General features: G+C 47.2%; 2 protein-coding genes across 5 annotated transcripts in view; one reads left to right on the forward strand and one right to left on the reverse strand.

Annotated features, from left to right (window-relative positions):
- The first annotated feature begins 4,956 nt into the window (after nucleotides 1-4,956).
- On the forward strand, nucleotides 4,957-17,612 carry Rcn1 (reticulocalbin 1). The gene is made up of 6 exons (XM_048443681.3): nucleotides 4,957-5,349; nucleotides 9,605-9,798; nucleotides 10,678-10,856; nucleotides 12,483-12,543; nucleotides 15,644-15,843; nucleotides 16,773-17,612. Exons 1-6 carry the CDS (start codon nucleotides 5,114-5,116, stop codon nucleotides 16,878-16,880), a joined length of 978 nt encoding a protein of 325 aa, XP_048299638.2. The 5' UTR covers nucleotides 4,957-5,113; the 3' UTR covers nucleotides 16,881-17,612.
- Nucleotides 17,613-24,614: 7,002 nt separating this feature from the next.
- Nucleotides 24,615-27,683, reverse strand: part of LOC146892653 (uncharacterized) — a 154,862-nt gene continuing 151,793 nt past the window's right edge. For 3 of the 4 annotated variants that reach the window (XM_085696725.2, XM_085696726.2, XM_085696724.2), the window contains one exon: nucleotides 24,615-25,058. In XM_085696725.2, the coding sequence (XP_085552851.1) occupies nucleotides 24,680-25,058 (379 nt within the window). In that variant the 3' untranslated portion in view covers nucleotides 24,615-24,679. The remainder of the gene's footprint in view (nucleotides 25,059-27,683) is intronic. The other variant, XR_015739112.1, reaches the window with a different exon arrangement.

Genomic DNA, 27,683 nt, shown 5'->3' on the forward strand with positions numbered 1-27,683 from the left:
GGACTCACCTTGATTATCTCCGGTATCCTTCATTTCCTGACGTCACCATGCTGCATGTATGTGTGTATTTCAAAAAGGAGAGTGAAGGTGAATACAGTCTCTACCTTACTCTGGTTTAACCAGGAACAAAAGTTGGTAGGCAGTAGTTTCTTATTATATACTGGGACGTAACTGGGGCACCTAGTATGGGCCAGGTATTGTGCTAGATAGTGGCTATGCCGTACTGAACCAAAGGAAAATGGTCCCCAGGCTCAGCCTAATGCAAGCTTTCATATTGTGATTAAATTCAGTGAGAAGGCAGGAAAAGATATAATCCCTGGATTTATGCATGTCGGCAGGAATCACATAGACTCATTCCTCTTAGGGAATTTGACTTAGGAGAAACCCAAACAAATGCATTAGTACAAATCAGACTGTAAAAAAAGTTGTGTGTGAGATGCAGAGGCTCTGGGCATTTTGATTTTGATCTGAGATCTAAGGGAAAACATCATGGAGTAACCGACATCTGAACTGAGCCTTGATGGGCATCCTGCTGAAAGCCAAGGAGGTCTCTCCCCTCCCCCTCCACCACATGCAACTTTCTCTGACTCTGAATGGTGGAGAGGCAGGAGGTAGAGATGACTTTTAAACACTGCAGCTAACTCCAAATCCTTGTGGTATCTCTAACCATCTGGCTTGCTCTTTCCCGACAGAACCCTCAGGATGAGCTTCTGAGGAGTCTGTGTTTTTCCAGCTCCGTGGAGTTGACTCCATTGATTTTGATTGGTTTAATCAATCACAGAATTCCATACCAATCTGCCCAACGGATGTGCAAGGAGATCTGGGGGGGGGGGGGAGTTAGGAAAAAAAATTGTTTCTTTGCTACTGGACGAAAAGCAAGAAACTCGAAAACCTTGATGCCGCCCCGGAGTCATTTGCATGAGTTGGTCTAAAGCTAATTTAACTCAGGATTTTTGATTTCTGAGGATGTGCCTCAGTGGCTAAAGTTCCTGCCCAACAAGTATGGGGACCTGAGTTTGGAACCCATGTAAAGCTGGGTGCTACTGAGACAGGAGAATCCCTGCCTGCAAGTTTACGGGCCAGACTATGCTGCATCTAATCGCAGACAGGATGTGGAACAAAGGCGCCCACGCAAACCCACACAAAGATTTTTTTGAAGGCGTTTTGATATGTGAGATAATAATTTTCTTAGTTTTATTAACTTTCAGTCTGAGTTTGGATGCTGTAACTTGCAGCAAATCAGTATACCCTAACCTAGCAATTTACCCATTTGATACCTTTCCTTCACATTGGTCCAGCCTCAGCTACATGCCTCCTCCTGCTTGGGGATCCTTTGCCTCATTAAGGAGGGAGACTAACTGAGGAGGTGAAAATGTGCTTCATTAATCTCCCCACATAAGCTCAGGAGAGAAATTAAAAAAAAAAACGAGCTTTAAAAATGAAAGAAAACAATCACTTAGTGAGAACCTCGTTTAGCTTGAGGCATCACTTTTCCTGACCATTTGGTTGAGGGGACTTGTTAATTCTCCAGGGAAGATTGAAAACAATGCAGGAAGAGAACGTAGGCAAGCTCCAGGGGAAATTACACAAAAGCTTCCGGATTCACAGGAGAAGGGGTAATTCCCACAGGGAACAAGCCTACCCCGAAAACAATCTGTGGGAAGGCCCCACTGTGTGGCAGGCCCCACAGGGAACAAGCCTACCCCGAAAACAATCTGTGGGAAGGCCCCACTGTGTGGCAGGCCCCACAGGGAACAAGCCTACCCCGGAAACAATCTGTGGGAAGGCCCCACTGTGTGGCAGGCCCCACAGGGAACAAGCCTACCCCGAAAACAATCTGTGGGAAGGCCCCACTGTGTGGCAGGAAGCCTAACTGCGGCTTGAAGATATGCCACCTTCATTCCTGACATTCTGGTTCAATCCCAGTGAGTCCAGCCAGGCCACAGCAAAAGTCATGAATTAATAGCCTGTCACCGGTCTCTGCTCACTCTCCTGTCTCCTTTCCAAACTCTTCTTCACTCCTTCCCCCACTCAATTCATATCTTGTTGCCTTGTGAACACAGAGGGCACTAAGTCACTTACCTGGAGACATTTGTGCTATGTGAAAACCCTTCTGTATCCTGTGTATATGTTTTATTCCCGTTGGTAATAAAGAAGCTGCTTTGGCCTATGGCAAGGCAGAATAATGCTAGACAGGAAAGTCAAACTGAAAATACAGGGAAGGATAAGAAGGATGGAATCATAGAGACATGAGCCAGCCTCTCAAGAAGCAAGATGCCAGCAGACCAGTGATGCCACAGTCATGTGGCAATACATAGATTAGTAGAAAGGAGATAATTTAAATGTAAGAGCTAGTTAACAATAAGCCTATACTATAGGCCAAACATTCTATAATTAATATTAAGCCTCTGAGTGATTATTTAGAAATGGCTGTAGGCTGGGACAGGACAGAGAAACCTTCATTTACAATTTGTGTTTGAAAAGTTCATTAGTCAGGTTTCTCTGGGTGGGGGGAGAAATAGTAGAATAAATAAGTGTGATAAGGCTTCTTCTGTCCCATCAGCCAACTCCCAAATAATAACACAGAGACTTCTTATTAATTATGAAACCTTGGCCTATAGCTTAGGCTTGTTCTTAACTAGTTCTTTAACTTAAATAGTTTCTTTTATATTAATCAATGTTTTATCACATGGCACTATTTCTCTTCCATCTTGTACCTCCGGTTTTCTCTCTGCATCTCCTGACTTCTCTGCCTTTCTCCTCCCAGAGTACTCTCTGTCTCCAGAAGTCCTGCCTACCCTCTTCCTGCCCAGCTATCGACCATTTACCTCTTTATTAAACCAATCAGAAGGTGCCTTGGCAAAAACACATCTTCAGTGCAAACAAGCATTCTGCAACAAATAAATATTGCAAAAGACGATTTATGAGATTGGCTTACAGGATAGGAGCCGGCTAGTGTGTGTGCTGGAGAGGCGGAGGAACTGATTGCAGTCCAGCCCTAATCTAGTGCTGAGGTGTCAGAAGATGCCTGGCAAGCCACAGGTCTTCCGTCCACCTAGGAAAGTGGAAGAAGCTGGAGTCTGATTGCAGTGGTAACACTCAGCAGCCTGAAGTGAAAAGAAACCAGCACTGCTTTTCCCGCGGTGCTGCATCTGGGAGCTGCCTACTCGAAGGGAATCTTCCCTGTTAATTCTTCTTGGAACTGCTCCACAGACATGCCCAGAGGTATGTCTCTTGTTTGATTCCAGCCAAGTTAACAATCAAGGGAGCACTTCATACCCAAAGTAATGTGTTGCCCTTGCTGAGCATTCGCACCTCTATACCGACAGTTGAGACATTTCTAGTCTCAAATACAACACCTCTTATCCCAGTGGAAAAATCAACAGAGGAACACTGGATCCATCAAATTCTGGACACCGCCCCCTCCATGTGTGTGCCTGGTCTCAGTGAAGGGCGTTGCACAAGGTCACAGCATGACTTCCAACTCCACTGTTCTCTGCCAGCTAGTATAGGACCTCTCACATAGCCACACACCGCTGCCTGGCTTACCCTACCTATCTTTAGTCCCCCTTTCTATTAATCGTTCACTCCACAAAGCCTTCTACGCTTGATCCACTATGTTGCACACATTCTCACTCTGTAGAACCATGTTCTTCATTATACCCTCAATGCTTAGGTGTATCAGGCCCATTATCTTAATTTGTTAACTGAAAATGGTCCTTCTAGAAGGTTCTCGCATCTACGCGATGTCCTTACTTCCTTATTGCAAGGGCAAGAGGCACTGGCCAATGATCTTTTCTGGTAAAGTGAGGGGGGGGGCAAACAGAAAATAGACGGTAGTACAGCTTTTAGAGCAGGAGGTGGGGGAGACGGCTCCAAACACAGTTTCCTGCAACTCCGGGGAGCAGCAGGTCTCAGACTTTCTAAAGTTGCGACCCTTTAATACAGTTCCTCACGTTGTGGTGACCCCCAACCATAAAAGTATTTCGTTGCTACTTCATAACTGTAATTTTGCTACTGCTATGAATTGTAACGCACATATGTGATGTGTGACCCCAAAGGGGTTGAGATACACAGGTTGTGAACCTCTGCTTTAGAGGACCCAGCGACCTTCCGACACTTGAATGGAATTCAAACGGCAACATGCGTATTTGCGAAAAGAATAAGTTCAGACCGACACCATCAGTATGACAGCCACTAGCCACACGTGGCTATTTACATTTAAACTCAATTATTGAGCTGGGACCGGATCTATGTCAAGTATTTAATGGCCACTACATATAGGACAGCCCATGTAAAGAACATTTCCGTCATTCAGAAACTTATTTAATACAGACCATCTCTGGTTGGTATCATTACTTCAGATTTAATATACTGATAGGATTTAACTCACGTAGTGGGTTTGTAAAATGACTTGGCAACATTCAGAAACGAAAAGTCTTATGATCTGATATCTCTGTTTCTTTCTAGAAGCCTTTCTTCTCTCTCCCTTATAACAGGAGCTAGAAAAAACTTCTCCTTTCTCACGGGTCGCCTCCCACGATCCAGCCTTATCTCCTGGATGTTGAGATTGCCTCCTCAGGAACCTAGGGGACCACGCCCATTCTGACCTCCTTCCAGACTCTTGTGTAAGTAACCACACTGAAAACTATGTTAACTGAGTTGAATTGGACTTAAGTGCCCATCTCTGGGCAAGCCTGGGGTTGAGGTTAGGGCTCTCAACTGGAAGCCGACAGGGAGCACAGCTTCTCTGAGCCAGAGATAGAGCTACCACTCCGAACATCTGTTGCTTTTTTTTTTTTTTTAAACAAAGAACTTCTTTCCGGTCTTGCAGGGAGCCCTCCAGTCCACAACCCCCTTATTCTGGGCCCGCCTCTCGCAACGAGATCGCGGGGAGGGGCCGAGGCGAAACCCGAGCCCGACGCCCACCACCCGGCCTGACGACGTGGCTCGGCGGTCCCGGCCTCCCCCGCCAGCGCCGCGGCCAATGGGCGCGTGAGTGGGGCGGCCCGAGTCTCTCCGCGGCAGCCGGGCGCGCCCCTTGCTGGGGAGGGGACAGCGGCGGTGGCGCTGCGAACCCCTACTGCCCCGCCACCTTCCTCTGCTCGCGACCATGGCGCGCGGCGGCCGCCTGGGACTCGCCCTGGGGCTGCTGCTGGCGCTGGCGCTGACGCTGCGGGCCAAGCCCACGGTGCGCAAGGAGCGCGTGGTGCGGCCCGACTCGGAGCTGGGCGAGCGGCCGGCCGAGGACAACCAGAGCTTCCAGTACGATCACGAGGCCTTCCTGGGCAAGGAGGACTCCAAGACCTTCGATCAGCTCAGCCCGGACGAGAGCAAGGAGAGGCTGGGGTGAGACCGCGGCCCGGGCCACACAGGGGACCACGGAGGGGACCACGGCAACACACAGGGGGAGCCACGCGGGACCTCCGGAGCAAAGCGAAAGCGAAATCGTGCTAATTGGTCACACCGCCGGAGCCGGAGGCAGGCTCGGCGGCACAAAGTTGCCAACGGTTGCCCAGACCTCGGGTGGAGGTCGCCGCCACGCCCCGGCCGGGATAGCTTCCCACGGGGAGGCGAGAACGTGGCAGTGGCCGCGGGAGCCGGGAGCATGAGGGCCCGCCCCCTCCTCTAGGTTGCATCAGAAGAGATGGGCGAGAGTGAGCCAGAGTTTGTTGGCTGTGGCCTCTTAGAACCCCTGTTTTTTCCCCACAGTCTTAGCCCCAGAGGCGCTTGAGACTTGCAAAAAGTGTCTCATGATCTAATAGAAATGGGTAACAGATGAATGAGGGAGACAGTCGACGGAGAGGCTTATTCCTTGGCCTGTCTCTGTTCTTATCATCTGACCAGTTATTCCAGAAATCTCATGTAGAGACTTAGAAATCATATTTTTAAAGGGGTAAGAAGAGCTAGTACATGGGGGGAAGGGGAGGCACAGAGATGGAAACTGATTCTTTGGGCTCTGCTTCCAGCATTATGGGTGAAGCATTCAGTTTTTTTGGCAACTGGTTGTCAGGGGCAAAAGAAACTACGAGTGGCATTGTGAGCTTAGCTTGGAATCAAGAAATAAACCTGGGCAACATCTCAGTACTCCCTCCCCTGGCCCCCAGGAGACACTTGGACATTGTGCAGTTATCTGAAAGCCTTTCAGAGGGAGGAGTAGTGAAGACCTGGTGAAGGTGGGGAGGGATACAGCAATCCTGCCTGTGGGCCCCTACAGCTTCCAGAACCTGGCTTCTGGGGGTGGAGGATCATGGTGTTTTGTTACCATTGAAAAGAACACAGCCAGCTCTGTACTACAGAGAGGCTAGAGTGTTCAATGGAACAGGAGAAATGATACCTATTCTGTAGGTGCAACATCAGCCTGTTGTGATAAAAAAGACCTTTGGACTTCAAAGTCACCTCCAAACATTATCTTTATTAGACAGGGAAGTACTTCTCTTCTTGCTTGGGACATAACAATAGGGGCCATTGATAAGTCCCTCTATTGCCTGCTTTGAGGTCCTGGAGACTGATTTTTTTTCTAGGGCCCAGATTGCAGCCATTCTGCATTGTCTTGGGAAGGAGGGGAGGAGGGGAGTTAGGAACTGAAAACACTTAAGCACAGGTCCTCTGGCATCATTTAATTTCTCCATCAGGGTGGTAGTTGAAGTGGCATTGTTAATGGAGTTCCTCTGGGCTTGATCCTTGTGTGGAGACCTCGATTTTGCTTTTATTCATGTGGCAGGCATTGCAGTGGCTACTTTGGTTGACATCCGGCAGGTACAGTGATGAGCCCTCGTGTTCTAGGTCTCAGGGGGCTGGCCATCCCATGTGAGGACAGACCAGTCCTTCGAGGATTGCTGTGTGGGTGACAGAGTAAAGCCTGCATCACTGTGTGTTTATCCGGGGCTCCTGGGGCTTCAGGTTGGAGGGAGGTGCTTGGGTCTTGCAGGTGGCTTGAGTCAAAGAATGACTGGTTTATCGTAATAGAAAGGTATTCCTGAAGCTGGGGCCAACTTGTTCATCAGGGGTTGGAACTCTTTCGTGAGGCAGGAGAGGTGCTGGACCCGGCAAAGGCAGAGAAAGGAAATGGGAGGAAGAAGAGGAGGGGGAATTAAGAGCAGAGGGAAAGACCATGAGGAGGTAGAGATGTCATTTGTGTGTTGGACAGGATGTCCTAATTCCCAAACATTGTTGGGAAAGCCACGCTGGCAGTAGAGTGGAGTGTATAACTAACCATGGCAGATAGGGAGTCCTGGGAAGAGGCTCGGTGAGGGTCGGTCTGTCTGGGTGTTAGGGCAGGAAAGATGCAGACACCTGTGGCACACTTGTTGTGACCTGGCGTTGAGGAAGGAGCCAAAAATAATAGCTGGGTCCCTGGCCTGAGCCCCTTCCCTTCTAAGGTAATATGGGCCAGAATTGGGCTAGCTCTTTTAGAAATGACAGGTCTAGCCAGGGACTAAGTGATGAATTGCCTCCCTGTCCTCTGCCTCAACAGCCCCCTCCAAGTCTAGGCTGCTGAGGGAGGAAGGTGGCTAGATCCAGGCAACTTAGTGTCTATCACTCGACCGTCTATTGGAAACACATGGCATCATTAAGATCTCCGGAGGGCTGCGAAGTGAAGCCACAGGCAGCGTACAGTCTCAATAGCTTCATACAGTCTTAGAAAAATGTGAATTACTTTCCAAAGTGGGAAGTGATTCCACCTGTCCACCCAGTCTCTGGTTTCTCTGGGCTCCTGGACAGCAGCAGGCAGGGGAACTCCGTTGGCCCTAAGCCCTTCCCGGAGGCTTGACTCACTCGACATTTTTGCTGAGAGTTGGAATTTTCCTCCCATGCGTGACCTACATTGTTGACCTGAGTGAGAAGGCCCCTCCTTCTCTTTGTTCCTCAGGCTTTCCTTGTCACTTGGGTGTTTCCGCCTACCCTGGGGAAAGTGAGGCCCGGAGACTTGCTTGCTTAGGACCACACAGAAAATAGGGAGAAAGGCAGGATGAAGATCTCAGTGTTCTGACCAAAGCATTCAGAGTCTATCTGCATTCTATTTCCTTCCTCAGGATCTTCCTCTTGCGACCTTTCTCATGGGAGGTCATCTTGACCTATAACTCCAGCGAACAGTTTTAGAGTCCTTGCTGGGTATTGGGCTGGGTATTGCCCGGATGATGATTGGTGTAAACTGAATGCTATTCTTTCCTCAAAGGAGGGGGTTCCCTGGGTTTCATGACACTGAGCCTTTGCTGGCCTAGGGCTCTGCTTCTCAGTGGTGTTGGGTAACCAATGGGCAATGCTGCCGGTGTGTCCTCAGGATTGAGTGAATTCTGCTGTGTCTGGCTGAGTCTTCCCCAGGGAAGCCTGAAGATGCATGGGGTTTGTGCTTGCAGGGACACTTAAGTTGTTAATAATGTCCGCAAGTTCCAGAGAAAGGATCTAGGGCTCCTTGGGTTTGGGTAGGAGATGTTGACTTTGTTTATGCGTGCCACACGCCCCCCTTACCTTTCCCACTAAAAGACATGAGTTACAGACCGAACTATATTTATTACCTTTCCCACTAAAAGACATAAGTTACAGACCGAACTATATTTATAAAGAACTAAGGAATTCAGTTCCCATTTTTAATCAATCGGTATTAATTGTTAATCAGAGCTGCTATTGACAAGGAAATTTATCGCTGGAGTTGATAGAGTTCTAGCCCCATAGAAAGAGACTGAGTTATTGCTGGCTTGTATGACCTCATCCCGGTGTGTGAAACCCCTGTCAAACATCGGCCTGTGGGTGTTCAGTTTCCACAGAGACGTCTCTCCTAGCTAGGGACTGTCACTCAGCTATGGACAGATGGGGAGTTTCCAGCCTGAATTTTGCCCTGAACTAGTGTTTAGGATACCCCAGTAGAGTCTAGTCGGGAAACCCTGGGACCCAGGTCATGGCAGAGCTGGAAACCCAATAGGGGCACAGTGGTCTGTCTTCTCTGTGCTGAGTTCCTTTGACTGCCAGAGGACCAGGTTTCTGGAAGAGGTTTCTTTATCTGACAAGACTGGTCATCTTGGGCTTCTTAAGTTTGAAATCCTTGAGTCCAAGGTGGTAGTACTGAAAACACAGCTCACTCATCCTTCAATTAACATAGAATTTCCTGTTGTTGCATTGCACCCCGAGCTGTAAAGATTATGTGCTCACCCAGTTATACTAGTTGTGTGCGCTGGGAAACGCCTTGGTTTTCATTGAAGTAAGGGAATTGGACTGCATTGGGGAACACAGTACGTTCCATCTTCCAGGTCACTTCTCCATCAGTTGGTAGTGGAAGTCTCCAAAGTCCTGAGCTGAGAATTCCGAGTTCATATCTGGGTTTCAGGATATTGAGGCATGATCTGTGAGTGAAATCTGCCACTGGCCCTGATTCTGGTGGGGAGAAGGCCTATCATCCTTAGTAAGGATGAACTATAAGATCCTTCGATCGTAGGACCATCAGATTACTGATGGGCTCAATCTATCTGAAGCGTTTATAACATTTAAGACTGGAAACTGCTTCCTGTGTTGCTGGACCAAGACTGTACAAGCCTTGAGTGTGGTCTTGAGGGGTGTTCTTTTTGGATGGTGTTATCATTGTTACTATTATTATTTCGAACTACAGGAAAATTGTTGATCGAATTGACAGTGATGGAGATGGCTTAGTCACCACCGAGGAGCTGAAAGTTTGGATCAAACGGGTCCAGAAAAGATACATCTATGATAATGTCGCTAAAGTCTGGAAGGATTATGATAGGAACAAAGACGAAAAGATCTCCTGGGAAGAATACAAGCAGGCTACCTACGGCTACTACCTAGGTAAGGCCTGCCACGGTGGAGATTGCACAGTAGCGGACCAGCTCACAGGAGACTCTGCCGTCATGGCTACCCCCTTTCAGCCAAATGTCACAACCTTCAAAGTAAAGCCTATTGTGTAACATCCTCCTCTGCCTACTAAGAATGTACCAAGCTGCTTCCTTTGACTGACATAGGGGAAGGTGTGTGGGGTCATGGCCCTGCTTGAACTGAGCTCTCAGAGATACAGAGGAAAGAGAAGAAGGAGAACGTGTTCGCTTTTGACAGTTTCAAATTGCTGCTGAAGTTGAGTAGTAAGGATCAAGTATGCCTGAACCATCCTAGGAAGGGGGCTTTGGAAACCTGGGCTTTGAAGAATGGATTTCAAGTTGGAGAGACGGACAGACTGTGGGAATGGTGGAAGAGTTGGAGGGGCAGAGGCACGGAAATGCATGCATGGTGGCGGGGCTTGGGTTAGTAGAATAGAGGAGGGGTAATGGTGCGGAATCTCTAGGTGCCTGGGAGAAAGGAAGACAATCAGAGCCAGATTCAGAGAGCTTGGAAGGCAGCAGAGGCACTTAAACAAGATATTCTAGAACACACAGGGAGTCCTTGTATGTTCTAGATCAAAAAGCGATATGATGAATGCAGAAATCTGTAAATGGAAGTCTGAAATTGTGTGGTCTAAAGCATGTGCTCTTCAGTGTTTGCTGGGAAGCCCTTCATGGGCACTAAGGCTGTGGTTATGGGATGACTTGGAGGGAGAGGCGGTGCAAAGGGCGTTTTGAATAGAGATATTTTAAAGAAGACCGGGTGGGTCCGGGTCTTTCGTGTGTGAAGAATGAGTGATCTGGAACCAAAGGTCCTCTCTAACAACTCACCATTGCTGTGTATACCCTGCAGGAAACCCCGCTGAGTTCCAAGACAGCTCTGACCACCACACCTTCAAAAAGATGCTGCCCCGGGACGAGAGAAGGTTTAAGGCCTCAGACCTCGATGGCGACCTGACAGCCACGCGGGAGGAGTTCACTGCCTTTCTGCACCCAGAGGAGTTTGAACACATGAAGGAAATCGTAGTTTTGGTGAGAACAGTGAAAATGCAGACTGGGCCAGGACCAGGGAGAAAACTGTCCCCTCACCTTGTCCCTATTCCCAAAGAGAGACTCGGGGTCAGCCTGCTGGGAATTGGGGTTGGACCGAAGCTACATATATCAAGTCTCTGCCCAGGGAGGAATCAGGACAAGCTAGTTGCTGTAACAAATGCCCCAGCTGAAACTATTTAACACAAAGCAAGCCTGTTTGTGTTAGCACAGAGTCCAGTAAGTGCATTAAGGGTAGTCCTAGGCAGATTCCCCTCTCAACACTGGAAGTCACCCAGGCTGCCTCTGTCTTCATTCTGCCATCTTATGTCCTCAGGGTCATCTTGGGAACAGCCAGGGGACAGACGGAGGACAGAGACAGACTAGACCCCCCCCCCCTTAGATATGCAGAGAATGGGAGATTCTATTTAGATGTGGACTCAGAAAGGGCTGATGGGCTAATGAGCAGCTAGCTGACTCTGCTCATTTATTCGTTGCTGGATTTTCTTTCTTTTTCTATAAGAAAGGATCCTTTCTTATTTATTTATTTTGGTGGGTTGGTAGCTTTTTCAGCTTGACAGGAATAGAAACCTTCTGGAACCTAAGGTGAACTTGTGGCTGGAAAAGCTTCTACTTCCTGCAGGGGCCTCTTGAGGAGATGGCTTGGATGCCAGGCTTTAAAAAGGGTCGGTGCTTGTCAGGCCTCTGAGTGCCATTGCTTTCCATTGCGTCCCATTGGGTCCCATGTGTCTTCATTTTTCATGACATTTAAATAAATGCCACCACCTAGTCCCTGGACAGAGTCAGTTCCAACTGCTGGGAAGCCATTGGTGAATGTGAATGACTTTGTTCATAAACAGCCCTGAGTATCTGAGATACCCAACCAGTGACATTGTCCACTCTTGCCTGATGATTACTGTGACCCCAAGGACGGGGCAGTGGTCCAAGAATCATTTTTCTTTGTCACCCAACATCCATTTAGTGATAACTAATGTTCCAGAGGACAGCGGAGATGGAATTTGCCTCAGGGAAACTATTTACCTTCAAGCAAGATTCGTGCTCTGGACTCAGGCAGCTTTCTTTGACTTGGATGTCCTTGAGTTACTCTACTCAACGGACTGTAAATTCATTTAGTTACTGATGCTGAGAGGGGCGGGAACAACTAAAAGTCAAATGTAACTAATTAGCATAGAATACTTTTATAAATCAGTTATACCTCTAGTGTTTAATTCTCTACAGTTTATTTCTCTGACACCAGCTGAGTATTCCTAGTCTTAGCTATGGAATCTATTTTTATGGTCCCTCTAATAGGTGTGTCTTTTGCTGGAGTCTCACACACTCCTAGGGACCATGTCTGGTGATATTGGTTGGTCTGGCAGGGCTTCTTGAGAGCATCAGAGCTCGGTTGGGTTTATAGACACCTTCTCCTTTGAAATTGTGGAGAGACACATGGGGGTGGATACCAGCCATTACCTGTTTTGTAATGTAATGGGCTGCCCTGGGAGCTAAGAGAATGAATCATGAGTCACCAAGTGTTTAGCCATAAAAGCCAGGCAAAGAGGGCAGTAGGAGTCTCGGACTTACTTAAAACACGTGACCGTCTTGTGTTGTTTGCCCATTGCTTCCTAGGAAACGCTGGAGGACATTGACAAGAACGGGGATGGTTTTGTGGACCAGGACGAGTACATTGGTGAGTGTGTAGGCTGCAGCGGCTCAGCTGCCCACACCGGGCACACTCTTCTCCACCCACTCCCACTAGAGACGGCCCTTCAGCCTTGTTTGTTGGCTTAGCCCAGTTGGTGCTAATTTTCCCCCAGGAGAGAAGAACCAAGAAGACAGCCAGCAGCCAGAACTGCAGGGCTCAGGAGTGCTCTTTGTCACACCGCCTTGCAAGTGGGACCTGAGAGCCGCAGATGTACAGTGAGGCTAAAGTAGATGGGAGGAGAAGACTAAAATTAGACGCAGGTCAGCCAGCTTAGGAGCTCAGGCGGGGCGAGCCTGTGCCAGAGCCACAGACAGGCCCTTGTCAGGGAGGCAGACCTTCCTGTGGTGTGCACAGGTGTCCCTCATCAGACCCACCCATCCTCTGGGCTTCTGTCGTTTGGCTGGGAATCCCATGGTTGACATTTTCTTATTGAGAAACATTAGGGAGAATTGCCTGGCTGAAACTCAGATCCCAGTAGCCACTAGTCGACAAACACAAAAATCTATAGCCAACCTGGAAATTTCCATATGATTCCCCACCACCCACACCACTGGCTTGTGTCTCCAGCCTCAGGCTGCCATCTTGTAAGAGCCCTTCTTTTCCTGTCTCCAGTGAACGCTGGAGGGAAATCACTTGGCTGGGTACTGACTTCTGGGAAGAGATGGGAAACTTGGTGTGAATGTATTTTAACAGATACAGTTGTCTTTACATTATAATACTGAGCCCAAGTTGTCTCATTGACTGGTTTGTAGTTGTATGATTTTGTCCCCACATATAAGGACAAGCATCTTTGGTGATGAGGAACACAGTTTCTGCTCATTGGGAAAAGTCATACATGGCCCTAGAACCAAATACTTCCTGTCTGTCATGGGGAATGGCCAGGTAGCCTTTGCCTTGGTAATTAAAGGCTTTGTACAGTAATAATGCCAATGGTGACCTCATTAGTGCAAGCGGTGGAGTGGAGCCTTCCTTTTTAAGAGGCCCATAAGGGAGGGGAGAGTCAGAGCCTCCGACCTGTCACCATGACAGCAGTGAGTGAATTAGACAGAGAGAAAGGCTTCCCGATGAAAACAATCAATGTGATACTTTTGACTCACAGTGTATGCTCTTTACAGTCCCCCTGAACTCTGCATTGAATTGGTGCCCGGCAGGGACAAAATTCATAGTGGCTTTGACCAAAAGAAACATTTCATTGTGTATACCGTGCAGAGAGGGGAGGAAGGTATTATTCATGAGAATCAAATTTCAGCAGCCAGTAGTGAGAAAGACTTTATGTACGAACTTGTCAGGTTAGGGACCTGATTTCTAGAGTGTTCTTGCTTCAGACAAGCCAAGGAGTTGCTAGGATGGGCGTACTGGAAAGGGCTCTGGGGTTAGGAGTCCTGGCTTTCCCACCCACTGATTGTGTGACCTTGAGAGAGAGAGTTCAGGAATTGCTGTCTGCCTCAGTCTTCTCATCTGTGACCTGAGGACAAACAGCACCCATTCCTGCAGGGTTGAGTGAAGTTCAGAGCAGCTAATGTGACAACCCCGTCTCAAAATCAGTGTACAGGGGCGGGCATTTGCTCCGTTAGCACAGTGCTTCTGTGAACAGGAAGGCCCGAGTTCAGATCTCCAGTATCCACATAAAAAGTCAGAGTTGCGGCACACACCTGTAATCCCAGCCTTGGAGGGCAGAGACTGCAGGACCCTGAGGCTCGATGACCGGCCGGTCTCGCCAGTCAGTGAACTCCAGGGGCATTAAGAGACCCTGTCTCAAATTACCAGGTGAAATAATTGATAAAGATGCCTGACATAACTTTTGACCACCACACTCTTAGGACACATGGAAACATGTACACACACAAACACACAAAATGTGCAAAAATTAGGCATGATTGTTCATTTTCTTTTTTGTTTTTTTGTTTTTGGTTTTTTAAGCCAGGGTTTCTCTGTGCCTGATCGTTACACAGCAGAGATCTGCCTGTGTCTGCCCCGAGTGCTGGGACTAAAGGCATGGGGCTCCCTTGTGGCTCTTCTTCCCTGCTTCCGCCAAGTGCCTGCTGCAGCTGAGGGCTGACTTTCCCTTTATGTTTAAACTTTATCCAAAAATTTTTTTTTCTATTTTGAAACATTATCATGTTTTTTTTTTCCCCAAATTGAAACTTTACAACCAAAAGCTTTTTTTTCTACACTGAAATTTTATCCCAAAGTACTTTTTCGAAACTGTATCGAAACTTTTTTCCATTTAAGGTTTCAAAACTGTATTTCCATAAAAGAGAAACAAGCCATGGAGTATAAGCAGACAATAATGACGGTACGAGAGCACCCCTCTAATCCCAGCACTTGGCAGGCAGAGGCAGGCAATGCCTGAGAGTTCCAAGTAGCCTGCTCTATATACTGAGTTCCAGGCCAGCCTTTGGCTGTATAGTGAGACCCTGACTCAAAACCAACAAAAAGCAGTACTTGGATGTTCCCTTCTCCTTTATCCTGGAATTTTATAAAATTGAGATAACGACCAATCTTATAGTAATTGTTAGAGGGGTGAGTGAAATGAGATCCCTTAATGAGGGAAGCCCTAGTAATAATCGTAGAGGAAGGGACAGGGTTGGCAGCCTCCTGTGGTCCCCTGCGGCCTCCGGTTCAGACGAGCTGTGGGTTGCATCTTTACATCGTTTTCATTTGTAAGATGGGAGAGAGCAGCTACTTCGGAGGATATAATGGAACTAAAATGAAAATGTATACAGGACGCTTTCTAATGAGGGCTGTGGAAAGTGCCCGGTGTGTTTGCTTTCACCGCTATGGTGCAGTTGGAATAGAGGTTCTCACAGAAGTAGCCCTCTGATCTGCATAAACATGATTTAGTGATTATCATCTCCATTTTACAAGCTTTGGGCTCAGACACTGAACTAAGAGATCCCGGGGCTCATTTCTAGCTTCTAACCAAGTCTTCTGTCACACCTCGTGGTGTCTATTTATGTAGATCAGTGACCCTTCCCCAGCTTTGCACCCATTGTGATGCAGCTCTCTCCGTGGATGTTCACCCTTCCACTCGGGTCAAGTTTTTTTTTTGTCTTCTGTAACTGAGAACAACTTTGCCTTCTAGCGGACATGTTTTCCCATGAGGACAACGGCCCTGAGCCGGACTGGGTTCTGTCGGAACGGGAGCAGTTCAATGACTTCCGAGATCTGAACAAGGATGGGAAACTGGACAAGGATGAGATTCGCCACTGGATCCTCCCGCAGGACTACGACCACGCACAGGCCGAGGCCCGACACCTGGTTTACGAGTCGGACAAGAACAAGGTAGCTTCCGTATTCAGAGCCACTGATTGGCAGGAAGCAGTTTGTTCAAGATTGTGTTTGTTTGCCTTGTTAGTGATAACGTTGGCTCCATTTGGCTGTGTGCCTGTACACGCTTGTTCATTACGCCTGTACCGTGATGGCTACGGTGAGCCACTTAGGCGTCATTATTGCTGGGCTGTAGATTAAATTACTAAGTCATGGCCTCTAGGGTGTGATGGTAAAGCATGAACATCTTTGATAGAGTCGGCATGGATTTAAGAAATGAACCCAGTATGACCTGAGACAGGCTTACTCCTTCCTTCATCTAGGTTCAGATATTTATCAAACTTCCATGATATGCCTGGCATAGGGAGTCCATCCCATTGGAAGTCAAATGACTGTTTGTTTGCTTGCTTGCCGGCAGGAGCTCTAAGGTTTATCAGTATTTCCATATCCACTAATAGGCATCTAAGTCATTAGGGGCTGGGAATGTCCTGAGTCTGGCTCTGGGTTCCCTCCCTAGTACTATAGTACTAATAATGTATTAAATGTCAAATGAGGAAATAAGATTAAGACAAAACTCTTGCCTCATCTGACCCTGTTGCTTGTCCCAAACACTGAGCTTTGCAGCCCCACATGTTACATAGTGAGGCCGTGAAGGAGAAGTGGGGTCCCTCTGGCCTGTTTCAGGAATGCATGCATTGCGTGTAAAGTCTGTCTTCTTAATTCTTACACCCACCTGAGGTACTGTAGCGCGCGGCCTTCAGAGACAGCGAGGGTTCCTTCCAGCTTGGAGTTGTGCGTGGCAGTCGCAGGAGATAGACCCACACGCCGGCTTTTAGACTATTAGATGTGCTGTTTGTAACACTGCAGATCCGTGATGCGAAGTGGGCAGGATGCTGAGCAGTGGCGCTCCCAGCACCCCCTGACAGCCCTCTGTCTTCCCGCAGGATGAGAAGCTGACCAAGGAGGAGATTCTAGACAACTGGAACATGTTTGTGGGAAGCCAAGCTACCAATTACGGGGAAGACCTCACAAAAAATCACGATGAACTTTGAAAGGCGCTCATCCTGATGTGGCCGACCGTCAGGGACATTCTTCAGGTGTTCGGATGGGGGCTGCAGCGGTCCGGTGTACAGCCGTTGTGTCCCTAAACAATGAGATTACACCTCAGATTGGGGTGAACATTAGTTTTCATTCCATATTGACTGGAAAATAGCCATCGCTGTTTATTCCAGTAGGCTCTTCCCTGAAGCACGTTAAAATCTTGGGCAACGGCAGTTCTCTGAGGGGATACATTGCTACGACGTGACTTTCTAGTCTGACCTTCCCCCACCTAAGCTTAAAGGAACGGGGACGGGAATGTGAAAGGGTTCTGTTACTGGGGCGGGCGGGCACACTGTACAGGCTGTGTATTCGGACGATTAGATTTGGGGCCTTTTAGCTGCCGCTGTTAAACAGTGGGGAAGGGAAATGCTGAAGGAGTTCAGGTTCTGTTGCCCTAGGTCGGCTAACCTGGGAGCAGGCGTGGTATTTCAAAGCCTTTCTATTCTGAGCTGTTACTGTAAATGGCATAGAAACTTTTGTGTGTTTTCTATGTGGGCCTGCTAGTGTGCACAGCGGCCCCACATCTTTGGTGTGTTTGTTTTTATCCTAAGAAGCAATCAAAAAAGATAATGTGAACAAGACAGGAATCAAGAGACGGGGACAAGATGAATGCCAGGTGTTTGAAAACTGTATGACCCTAGTCAACACTTTAAATATACTTGAGAAATTGTTTTCCATGGTAATGAGTGGGTCTGGTTTTTGAAGTGGTGGATAGGCATACCTTTCTCTCCTGGATGTGAGGCTGTGGAGTCCAGGGGAATCCAGATGCAGTGGCATGCCTTGTTTGTTCCCGCACAGCGTATGCCAAGGCAACAGGACGAGGCGATAATCCAAGCCAATGACCAAACCATCTGGATTAAGCATTTACAGATGAAATTCCACCTTGTAAACCGGGTGGATGGAGTAAAGGCTACCCTTGAGGATTTCCCCATGTGCCTCGTGCCGTTTGACTTCACAGAAGGTGTGGTTTCATTGTCCCTCTCGAATTAATCAGTAAAAGGAGTCCGTGAATCCGATTGAAATCAATGAAGCAATCGATTGAAAACATATCTGCAGTTGCTGGTTTCATCACTGTACTTCTTGATCTTCCCTACAGTTAGGCACTCCGCGTCAATTTTCACAGTAGGATCTTTCTGAGACAGGTTGTAACTGGAAAATCCGGACCTCTCACTATCGCCTGTGAGGCCTGCCCGACAGGATCCAGCCCTGCCTCCCTGTGAGAACTGTACCTTTTCTCCTCTCCTCTCTCCCGCCTTTCTCCGCCCTCCACTCCATCCTCCAGCCCCACTGACTTAGTTGTCCTCAGACACAGTTCAGTGTTGCTAAGATTCCCTCTCTGTCCTAATGAGGAACCAAAGTGCAGTTCCACCAGAGTTGACTGTGGGGAATCAAAGAGCCTGCTGGACTTGCATACAGAGTCTGGATGAAGGGGTGCTGACAAGAACGTGGGTGATCCTAAAGCAGCCATGCTGTGAAACCTTTACCCAGCAGGGGCTACAGAACTTCCTCACAGCCACAGAGACCTAAACCCCAAGGCCTCTTTGCGGTTAGGACAGAATTACATACACATGACCCGGAAGAGCAGCCGGATGGATACTCAGGTCAGAGCCCTCTGACCCTCTCCGCCCTCTCCTTCCTGGAGTCATCACGGACTCTCCCAAGAAGGCACAGCTCATCTTACGAAGTTGGAGACTGTTTGGCTCTGAGAATAACACCTCACAGTACCAATGTCCTCTTTGCACCTGCTGCCCCCTCAGATTCAAGACATGCCCCCCATCCCCAATCTCCCACATCCTCAGGTAATGAGCATGGGCCCCCCCCAGTGAGGCCTTTCAGACTCCACATTTAAAAGCCTCAACTGGGTCTCTACCATGTCCTATTATGATTCATGTCTTGGTGTGCATTATAAACATGTATTTCCTGTAGTCCAGATTACCGTGACAGAGATTTTGCTGGGCTGGAAACTCAGCCCTCATGGTTCTGGAGGCCAGAGCCAGAGCTGAAAGTGTCAGCAGGCAAGTAGGGAGTTGACTCAGTCGTTAGAGCTTGAGCCTCAGTTCTCCCTAGAACCCATGTTTGCGGTTTTGTTTTTAAATGCAGGCTGGCATGCTCTTCATGTCCGTGTGAGGAAGCAGACCCCAGGCTTGCCAGCAGCCAGCAGAAACTACTCAGTGGGTCCCAAAAGAGAAAACCTCTCAAATTGCAGGGTGCACGGTGCCCAAGGAACGACTGTGGAGGCTGTCCTCTCACCGCCACATGCATGCACACATGCACACGCAATGCCTTCCAAAGGCCCAGGACAAACCCTCCCATTCCTTCCAGCTTTGGTGACTCGGGGTTCTGTAGCTTGTGACTCAATTGTGTCTCTGTTTCTGTCTCCAAACAGACCTCCTCTCTTCTCTATCCATCTTCCTCGGTGGTATGTTTTTTACAAGGATATTTCTCTTTGGATCATCTTGAGATTCTTCCATATAAGGTCACATATACAGGATCTAGGGTTTGGTAGGGGGTGGGGACACCCCACTTACTGTGCCATTAGATATTATCTTGCTTGCACAGCCCCGCCCAACCTCCAAGCTCAAACATGAAGCCCGTTGAGAGAGACAGTGGTCTGTCTCGTCTGCTTCTGAGGACCTGAAATAGTGGAGTCTGCATACCAGACATTGTCAGGACCAACTTAAAATCTAAGCGCTAGAAATCTCAGCGAGTTAGCATTAAGTTGTACTGTGCTCTCTCTGGCTCTCGTGTATTTTCTGTCTTTGCTCCCCACTGGTATGTGATTGTATGGCTAGAAGCTTCTAATTCCTCTGAGCTAGAAATAGGCTATTTCTCCCGCTGACTTTCTCTCCCCTCTCTTCTCTCTCTTGTTTCCTCTCTCTTCTTTCTTCGTTTCCTTTCTGTCTTAGAAAGGATTGTGTTTGCTGTGGCAAAACACAATCACCAAAAACTATTGGGAGAGGAAAGGGTGTGCTTCATTTTATACTTCCATTTCACAGTCTATCCCTGAGGGAAGTCAGGACAGGAATTCAAGCAGAGCAAGCACCTGGAGGCAGGAGCTGATGCACAGGCCACAGAGGGGAGCTGCTTACAGACTTGCTCCCCATGGCTTGCTCAGCCTGCTTTCTTACAGCATCAAGGACCACAGCTCAGAGATGGTATTATCATCTGTGAGCTAGGCCCTCCACACCAACCACCAGTCAGGACGATGCAGCACAGGCCTATCTGTTGGGGGCATTTTCTCAGTTGGGATTCCCTCTTTCTTCCCAAATGACTAGCTTGTTGGTAAGCTGACATAAAAATATCCAACACACTTACCTTCTTTCCCATTCTCTCTCTCCTTCCCTTTCTTCCTCACTTCCTCCCTCCTTCTTTTCCTCCCTCCTTTCCTCCCTAACTTCCACTTTTTTTTCTCTTTCTCCTTCCCTCCCTCTCTTCCTGGTATTTCTTTAAAGCCATGCCTCTCTGTGCTGCCCATGCTGACCCTAGTTCAATCTGTGTCCCGCCTACCCCCCTTTCCTAAAGTGCTGTGTGTTGTCATGCCCAATAGTTGATGCCTGTTTTCTTTTTAAAAGGTTAGAGACCCCAACTTTAGCAAAATGATAAAGGAACATTGTGCTACCTAAACACAGCCATTAACAGTTTTGCAAAGCACTCATTATGTTCCCCTGCAAATGGAATCCGGGTTGATTTATTAGGTTCTGCATAGTAGGGCACTAGGTGCATTTGGAGCGTTAAGTTTTTCCTTTCAAGCCAGTGCACACCAGAAGACTAATACTCAGAGACTTGAGCATTCAGAGGCTGAATTTAACACTATTTAAAGAAAGAAAACCTTAGCCAGGGGACATAACTGTTAACATGGTGATTTGTAAAACCCTGGATTTCTAATAAGGTCTGACTGTTTCAAGGAAAACATATTTTGTTTCTAGGTAACATTTCAAGTCTTATTATGAACAAACACTACAAAATTGACTTGTAATGGGCAATACTGTAATGTCACAAGGCATTATTTTAATGCCTAATGTGACTGAAAGCATTAATTGCTAGGAGCCATATCCTGTCCAAGCAGAACATGAACACACATTCTGTACCTCGTCTCTTACTGTAGGTTTCCGGATGAACTCGAGTGTAACGAAAGGCACTTAGAAAAGCCGCACTGTCTGTGGCTTTTCTTCACCTGTTTGGATTATGCAGTTGGTCTCTTGTTAGCAAGCACAGGAGTCGCACCTGCTCAGAAGTGCACGGTAACGAGAGCTGCATGGAGCTCAGCTACGTGTCTTGTGAAGCAGTGAACGGCCGGCGATTTCTTTGGAAGACTCTGGGTTTATTTAGTCACCTTTATAATAACAGCCTAGCTTCTTCCAAGCACATGCAATTGAAAGTTGGCTCTGTCTGCAGCCTTAAAATGAGTTTAGAGTGCTGGAATTGCCCACTAAAATCCAGTGAGTTGGCATGAGGATCTTGGCCTTGGCTCATGCTGGAAAGCGTGTGTCAGCACACTTCATGGAATTTACCTAATCTTGGGGCTATTTCCTAAGAAACTATCTCGGCTCTCAATTTTGGTGAGTTCCAGGGGACTCTTAGGTCAAATGCATCTCATCATCCCTTATTTCTTATTCATCATTGTAATTTTTCTCACATAAAGTAGAAAATGATGTCTGGTTCACTGCAGAAATATGGAAGAGGAGTATAACCATTGCATATTTTTCTGCCTTGAAGGTGTGTAATGGGCATGTACAGCATTTTAGTTCTCCTGGAGAAAACGCTCCTGGCTGTCTACCAGGTACCAGGGAAGGGAAATCCTGTTGCCAAACCATGGTGAGCAGGGACTGTGATCACCATGGCACTGTTGTCCCCATTTCGCAAATCAGGGAATCACAAAGGGAAGTGGTGCCTCAAGTCCCGCTGCTCATTGAAAAGGTGACTGTCTGCTAAGTGCCCATGTTGGGACACTTTCGCCAACATCTACCCGCTCTGGTTTGAGACAGATCCATTCCATTCTTGCTCTGGCCGTGGAGAAGCCCGGGGGCCAAAGAGATTTTGTTGACTCAGGGTCAGTGCTGCTCTTTGAGGCCCCATTCCAAGTCTCCACAGGACTCAGAATGCATGCCCAGATGACCTCAGAGTACTTCTCAAGTAGAGCTTCCAAAAGGTGGGCAGAATGGCAGGTGTATGTACCTCTAGTTTGCAGAATTAGCAAGTAGGGTCTCCTCCCAGGCTGCTGTGGTTTGCTTGTGCCACCCCCCTAACATGATGTTATTAAAGGCTTTGTAGAGGATGGTTAAGTCAAAGGATCGGTGCCCGTAGGAAAAAGATAAAAAGGAACCAGCCAGTCACCTTTGACCACCAACTCTTTTCTGATGTGAGGACACTTGATATCGCTGTGGAAGCAGAAGACCCATCGATAGCGATAGCATAGCAGCCAGTGCCTTGATCCTGGGTTTCTCAGCCTCCAGAACACTGAGAATTCTTTATAAATGAGCCAGAGTATGTATCTTGTGATAGAAGAACAAACAAACACAGCCTAAGCGATGCTATTGATAGGAAGAGTCATTGTGGAGTGACCAATAGCCTGCTTACCTAAAACATGCTGTTTTCCTGCATAAGAGGCAGATTCAGGACATAAGTCCAGGTCTTGCTAAGGGTTCCCTTAGCCATTGTACCGCATCAACTCTGACCTAAGACCCTCTCAATGAAAGCCACTACAATCACTGCACTGTTTATAAACTGGTGGCAGAGCATGGTGCAGTGTAGAAACTCAGGACCACTGTGATGAGCTGAAGAGTCAGTGTGACAGAAAGATGGGTGCAGGGCTAGGGAGATGGCTCAGTCGATAAAGGGTTTGCCTCGGGAACACAAGGACCTGAATCCAAACCCTTCAAAACTGCCTGGTGAAGGACGTGGACTTGTGTCTTACCTACTGTTCTATTGCTGCGAAGAGACACCATGACTAAGGCAACATATAGAAGAAAACATTTAATTGGGGGCTTACTTAGGAGGATTAGTCCATGATCATCATCGTGGGGAACATGGCAGCAGGCAGGCAAGCTGGTGGTGGAGATGTAGCAAGAGCTTTCCATCATGATCCGCAGGTAGCAGGAGAAACAGTGTGCCTGGTGTGGGAGTTTTAACCTTCAAAGATCACGCCGGGTGATATATCTCTTAAATTGTCTCAAATAGTTCCCCTTCCTGGTGATTAAGTATTCAAATATGTAAGCCAATAGGAGCCATTCTCATTCAGACCACTATACTTAGTAATCCCAGCCCTGAGAGGCAGACACAGGTGGATCCCTGAGGCTCACTGGCCAGGCAGACTAGTGTAATGGATGAGCTCCAGGCTAATGAGAGACCCTATCTCAAAGGAGTTAGATGGCATTCCTGCAGTGACCATCAGGGTTGTCTTTGGGCCTCCACATGATCAAACCTGCACATGAACATAGATACATCTCCCATGCGTACATGTACACACATAGATTTAAAGAGAAAGAGGAGTTCAAAGTCCTGCATGGACTCAAGTTTCAGCTCTGCCAGCCAAAAGTTCTATGATCTACAGGGTCACCTTTCTTTTTAGTCTATCCTGGCTGTACAGTGGAGTAAGAATACCCGCCTCTAGGAGTGGTTGTGTAGCGTGAGGAGACAACACGAGAGGGAGACCCTCCAGGAGTGAAGCGATGCACTGATACCAGAGTTGCCTCCAAGGGGCCACATGAGTAGGTCCAGAGCCAGAAGTCAGGCAGATCAATGCCTGGACACTACACTTTGCTGGGAAATAGTTCTCCATGTTTTGGAATTATTATATGAAGAGTTTTTAAAAACTTTAACATTTAGCTAGGCAAAACATAGTAGCCTTAACAACAAAGGACTAGCATGTGGTCTTGTGTAGATCATGCATGGCAATGGCATTCCAGAACTAGTAAAGGTAGCAGGGGGTTGGCACTCAATTCCACAGCTGACTAAGAGTCTCTGTTTGTTTCAAAAGCATTCAGGAATCCAACTGTGTAAGTGTTGACGGGTTTCTGCCCTACCTGGTCCCATAGCCGTTCAGTTCCAAAGAAACCATTAGAGACCTTCTTTTCCAGATATATGAAAAAGAAAGGTGATTTTTTTCCCCAGTATTATAGTTCACATTGATGAAAACAAAAATAAGTCAATGAAAACATCAGGTGTTTGTGTACTGGAAGAAGCCAAGGACATGTAATGAATCAAATTAGATTAATGAAGCCAAACCATGGGAAATAGGTAACGTGGCTGGTAAGATACTGGCAAAGAAGTAAACTATTTCATTGGCTATAGAGAAGCTAACAGAGCAGCTGGCCTGCATGCAACACGTGCCATTATGTGGAAATGGCCCCCTTCGTGGCCCTGGGTTTGCTCAAGGTTGAGGGCTGCACGAATATCCGTGGCTAGGTTGAGAGTGTGAGTTTTGAGTATGGTCGTTTCACAGAGGCAAATGGCTTGTGTCTGCAGACTTCGCTATCCAAGCCTCATAAAAGGGTTAGAATGGTGCCTCCCTCGTTGCATAGCTGTGAGCTGTTCTGTACAATAAAGTGTAAAATACTTGGCTACAGGACTGACCCTTGGAGGTATTCCTCTATGACTTTAGATGAATCTGCTATAAAATCATTTAAGGAATTGATAGCCATTTTAAGGGCAAAAATATATGCTAAGAAATTAAAAAGAAAAAAATGCACAGGGAACAACTTAAACTTTATTTTATGACATAAATTTCATGTATAGTGTTAGACAATCCAAGCTATGCTGGACGCATCAGTTTCTGAAGATTGTTCCTGAAGTCTTCTGGAAGGTTCTCTGGCTTCCCGGTGGCTGGATTCACGAAGACATGGACTGCAGAACCCGTGGCGCATGCCAGGGGGTCAAACTGTGCTAATTTAGGGTGACCTAAGAAAAAACCATCAGTGAGATCATAGTGATCTACTGAAGGCATCTCCTCGGTGGATTTAGGAGGAAACACAGCCAGGCGGTAATACACACTGGAGCGACCCACTTTCTCCACAGCCAGGGCAGCCACTGGGATCTGAGGGAAGCTGATGGCTTTGTAGTACTGGCACTGATTGCTCACCATGAACCCCGTCAGGGAAGATGTTGGCAGGCTGGGATCCAGGCCGCAGTGCCTAGAAAGTGAAATCACAGTGCTTACTCTAGGTTCTCCAACAAGACAACATCTCCTAATCCAAAGGCTGTGTGAAGCCCAGTTCCATCACTTCCCACCTGAATTCCTTTGGACAAGTTATTTAACTTCCCTGCCTCTCAGTTTCTACGACTGTGTAATGCCCATGACTGTCGTCTTCATAGTCTGACTATGAGCATTAAGGGGCCAATGTTTAGGACTGGAGAGATGACTCAGGGCTTAAAAACATATGTTCTTCCAGAGCACCCAAGTTTCTGCTCAGCTTCCATGTTAGGTGGATTACAACTGCCTGTTACGTCAGCTCCAGGGACTTCAGAGCCTTCTTCTGGCCTCCCTGGTCACTACATTCATGTTCACATATAAGTATACACATAGATAAAAATAAAACCTCTTTTTAAAGAAGATGAATGTCTATCATTTAATATACCATAGTTCCTAGACAGAATGATCTCTCACTAAACATCGGCGACTTCAATATCATTCTGTCAACGTGTTTCTGCTGCTGTGTTAATACATGCTGGCAAAAAGCAACTTCCAAAGGTTTTAGCTTGTAATTCCAGGTTACAGCCCATCACTGCAAGGAAGTTAAGGCAGCAGGAACTTAAAATAGCTCGTCATGTCCATAGTCAAGAGCAGAGAGAAATGAATGCATGCATGCTTGCCAAAGCTTTATACTTACACAGGTCTGCATCCCATGCCCAGGGAATGCATGGATCTTTTTACATCAACCCCCACAATATGCCCATAGGTCAAACCAATCTAGACTATCTCTCACTGAGATTGTCTTCCAAGATGATTCCAGATAGTACCATTTTTACAGTCAAAAGTAACCTTCACACCTGTTTTTCTTCTCATCAAGAATTAGGTTTTTCTTCACTAAATGAGAGGGAAAACTCATTATAAGAAATTATATCCTGTGGCCAGTAGTGGCACACACTTTTAATCTCTGCACTTGGGAGGTAGAGGCAGATGGATCTCTGTGAGTTCAAGGCCAGCCTGGTCTACAAGTGCTAGTTCCAGGTTCCAGGACAGGCTTCATAGCTACTGAGAAACCCTGCCACAAAAAGCCAAAAAGAAGGAAATTATATTCTTCATCTCTGCCTCGAAACTTTGATCCTTTGATCTCTTTAAGGATAGGAGCTGCATCTCACTCATTTTTTTTTCTTGTTAACAGGCAATGAAATGACACTTGACATAGTGCTTGGAGGACTGAATAGAGAGGGGATTCAGCACGAAGTTCCACCTCTCACAGAGGACCTTCCGACAATCCTCATCTGCTAAGAAAGGGAGAGTCAGTTTTCTCTAAGGATGTAACCCTTGATAAGCTGACCATGTTCCAGTGCAAGGCCACACATTCAGGGTATTTGGGCAGCACAAACTGGCCCATCTAGAGTGGAAGAAAGACACAAGGTTGGTTGGGAAGGGAAGGGGAGATGAATTTGGCAAGAAGAAGAAGAAGAGGGAACATCATAATTGAGCAAAATTCTCAAAGAACTAAAAACAAACCAACGGTCAAGGTCAAACAGAGTGGGAAGAGAAAACATCACGCTGTTGCAGCCCCTTCCACCGTCTGCTGAAGACCCATTGCTATTGGTATTTAAGCATTTTCTTCCTGCCCTTTCTTGCAGAGAACAAATGTGAGGTCTCTCTGTAAGGAACAGTGATGGCTTGTGGACAGGTTTCACCCTAAAATTGTTCACTAGAAGCCGAGAAACAAAAAACAACTTAATTTCAGAATGGGCCCTGTGAGGGGCTTGCCACCGTTTTTTGGCGGTGAAATGGCGGGTGAAATGCCCGCCATTTCACCCAGGGAAACACTGGGTACCTTTTACTTTTCATCATGGAAAGCTGTCCAATGTGAAAGACCCTAACAGAACAGTTGTTCTGTACCATCCTGGGTGCCCTCATTTGTTGCATAAGAGCATAGAATATGTCCAGATTGCCTAGAAAGGATGAACAGCAAACTGTTTTCGGTGATACTAAGATTCACAATGCTTTCTTTTTCTTTCAGCTTGTATGAATGTTTCCAACTGAACACAATTTACTTTTGAAAGAAGAAAATGTTTTAAAATGACTGAATGTAAAAACAAAAATAAAAGACGATTCGAAGATCTAAATGAGGCTCTTTGGTCTCATCCCTGGCTGTCCTCCTCTGTGTACCTTCCTCAGGAACACCATGTCATGCATGGTCTGTTCAAGTGCTCTACAAACGCATCATAGCCTGGATGGTTTATAAACACAGAAGTTCATTTCATACAGTCCTGACAACCAGGGCAGCTAAGATCAAGATGCCAACTGATTGGGGTCTGGGCGACAGTCCACTTACTACTTCACAGACAGCTTTAAAGTGTGTGCAGGGCATACGCAAAGTATTCTCTCAGGTCTAGGTCATAAGGGCATTAATTCAATCCATGTAGCTCTGCCCTTATCACCTAATCGGCTCCATGGGCCCCATCTAGAGTCCCTCATCCTGAAGATGAAGTTTCAATGCAGGCATTCAAGATGATACAAACATCCATGGCATTGCACAGGGAAAAGCTAACTGGGAAGCTTTCTTTGTGCTCAGTCTCCAAGGTCCACTGAGAATCAGATCCCCTCTTCACGTCCA

The sequence above is a fragment of the Myodes glareolus genome, chromosome 10 (assembly GCF_982192425.1).
Source record: "Myodes glareolus chromosome 10, mMyoGla1.1, whole genome shotgun sequence".
Lineage (NCBI taxonomy): Eukaryota > Metazoa > Chordata > Mammalia > Rodentia > Cricetidae > Myodes > Myodes glareolus.

What these genes read in the sequence shown, in the direction of transcription:
- Rcn1 (XM_048443681.3), top strand. Translation starts at nt 5,114, where the DNA reads ATGGCGCGCGGCGGCCGCCTGGGACTCGCCCTGGGGCTGCTGCTGGCG. An exon ending in TACCTACGGCTACTACCTAG is followed by an intron (nt 9,799 to 10,677) that starts GTAAGGCCTGCC and finishes TATACCCTGCAG; the next exon opens with GAAACCCCGCTGAGTTCCAA. An exon ending in GGACCAGGACGAGTACATTG is followed by an intron (nt 12,544 to 15,643) that starts GTGAGTGTGTAG and finishes TTTGCCTTCTAG; the next exon opens with CGGACATGTTTTCCCATGAG.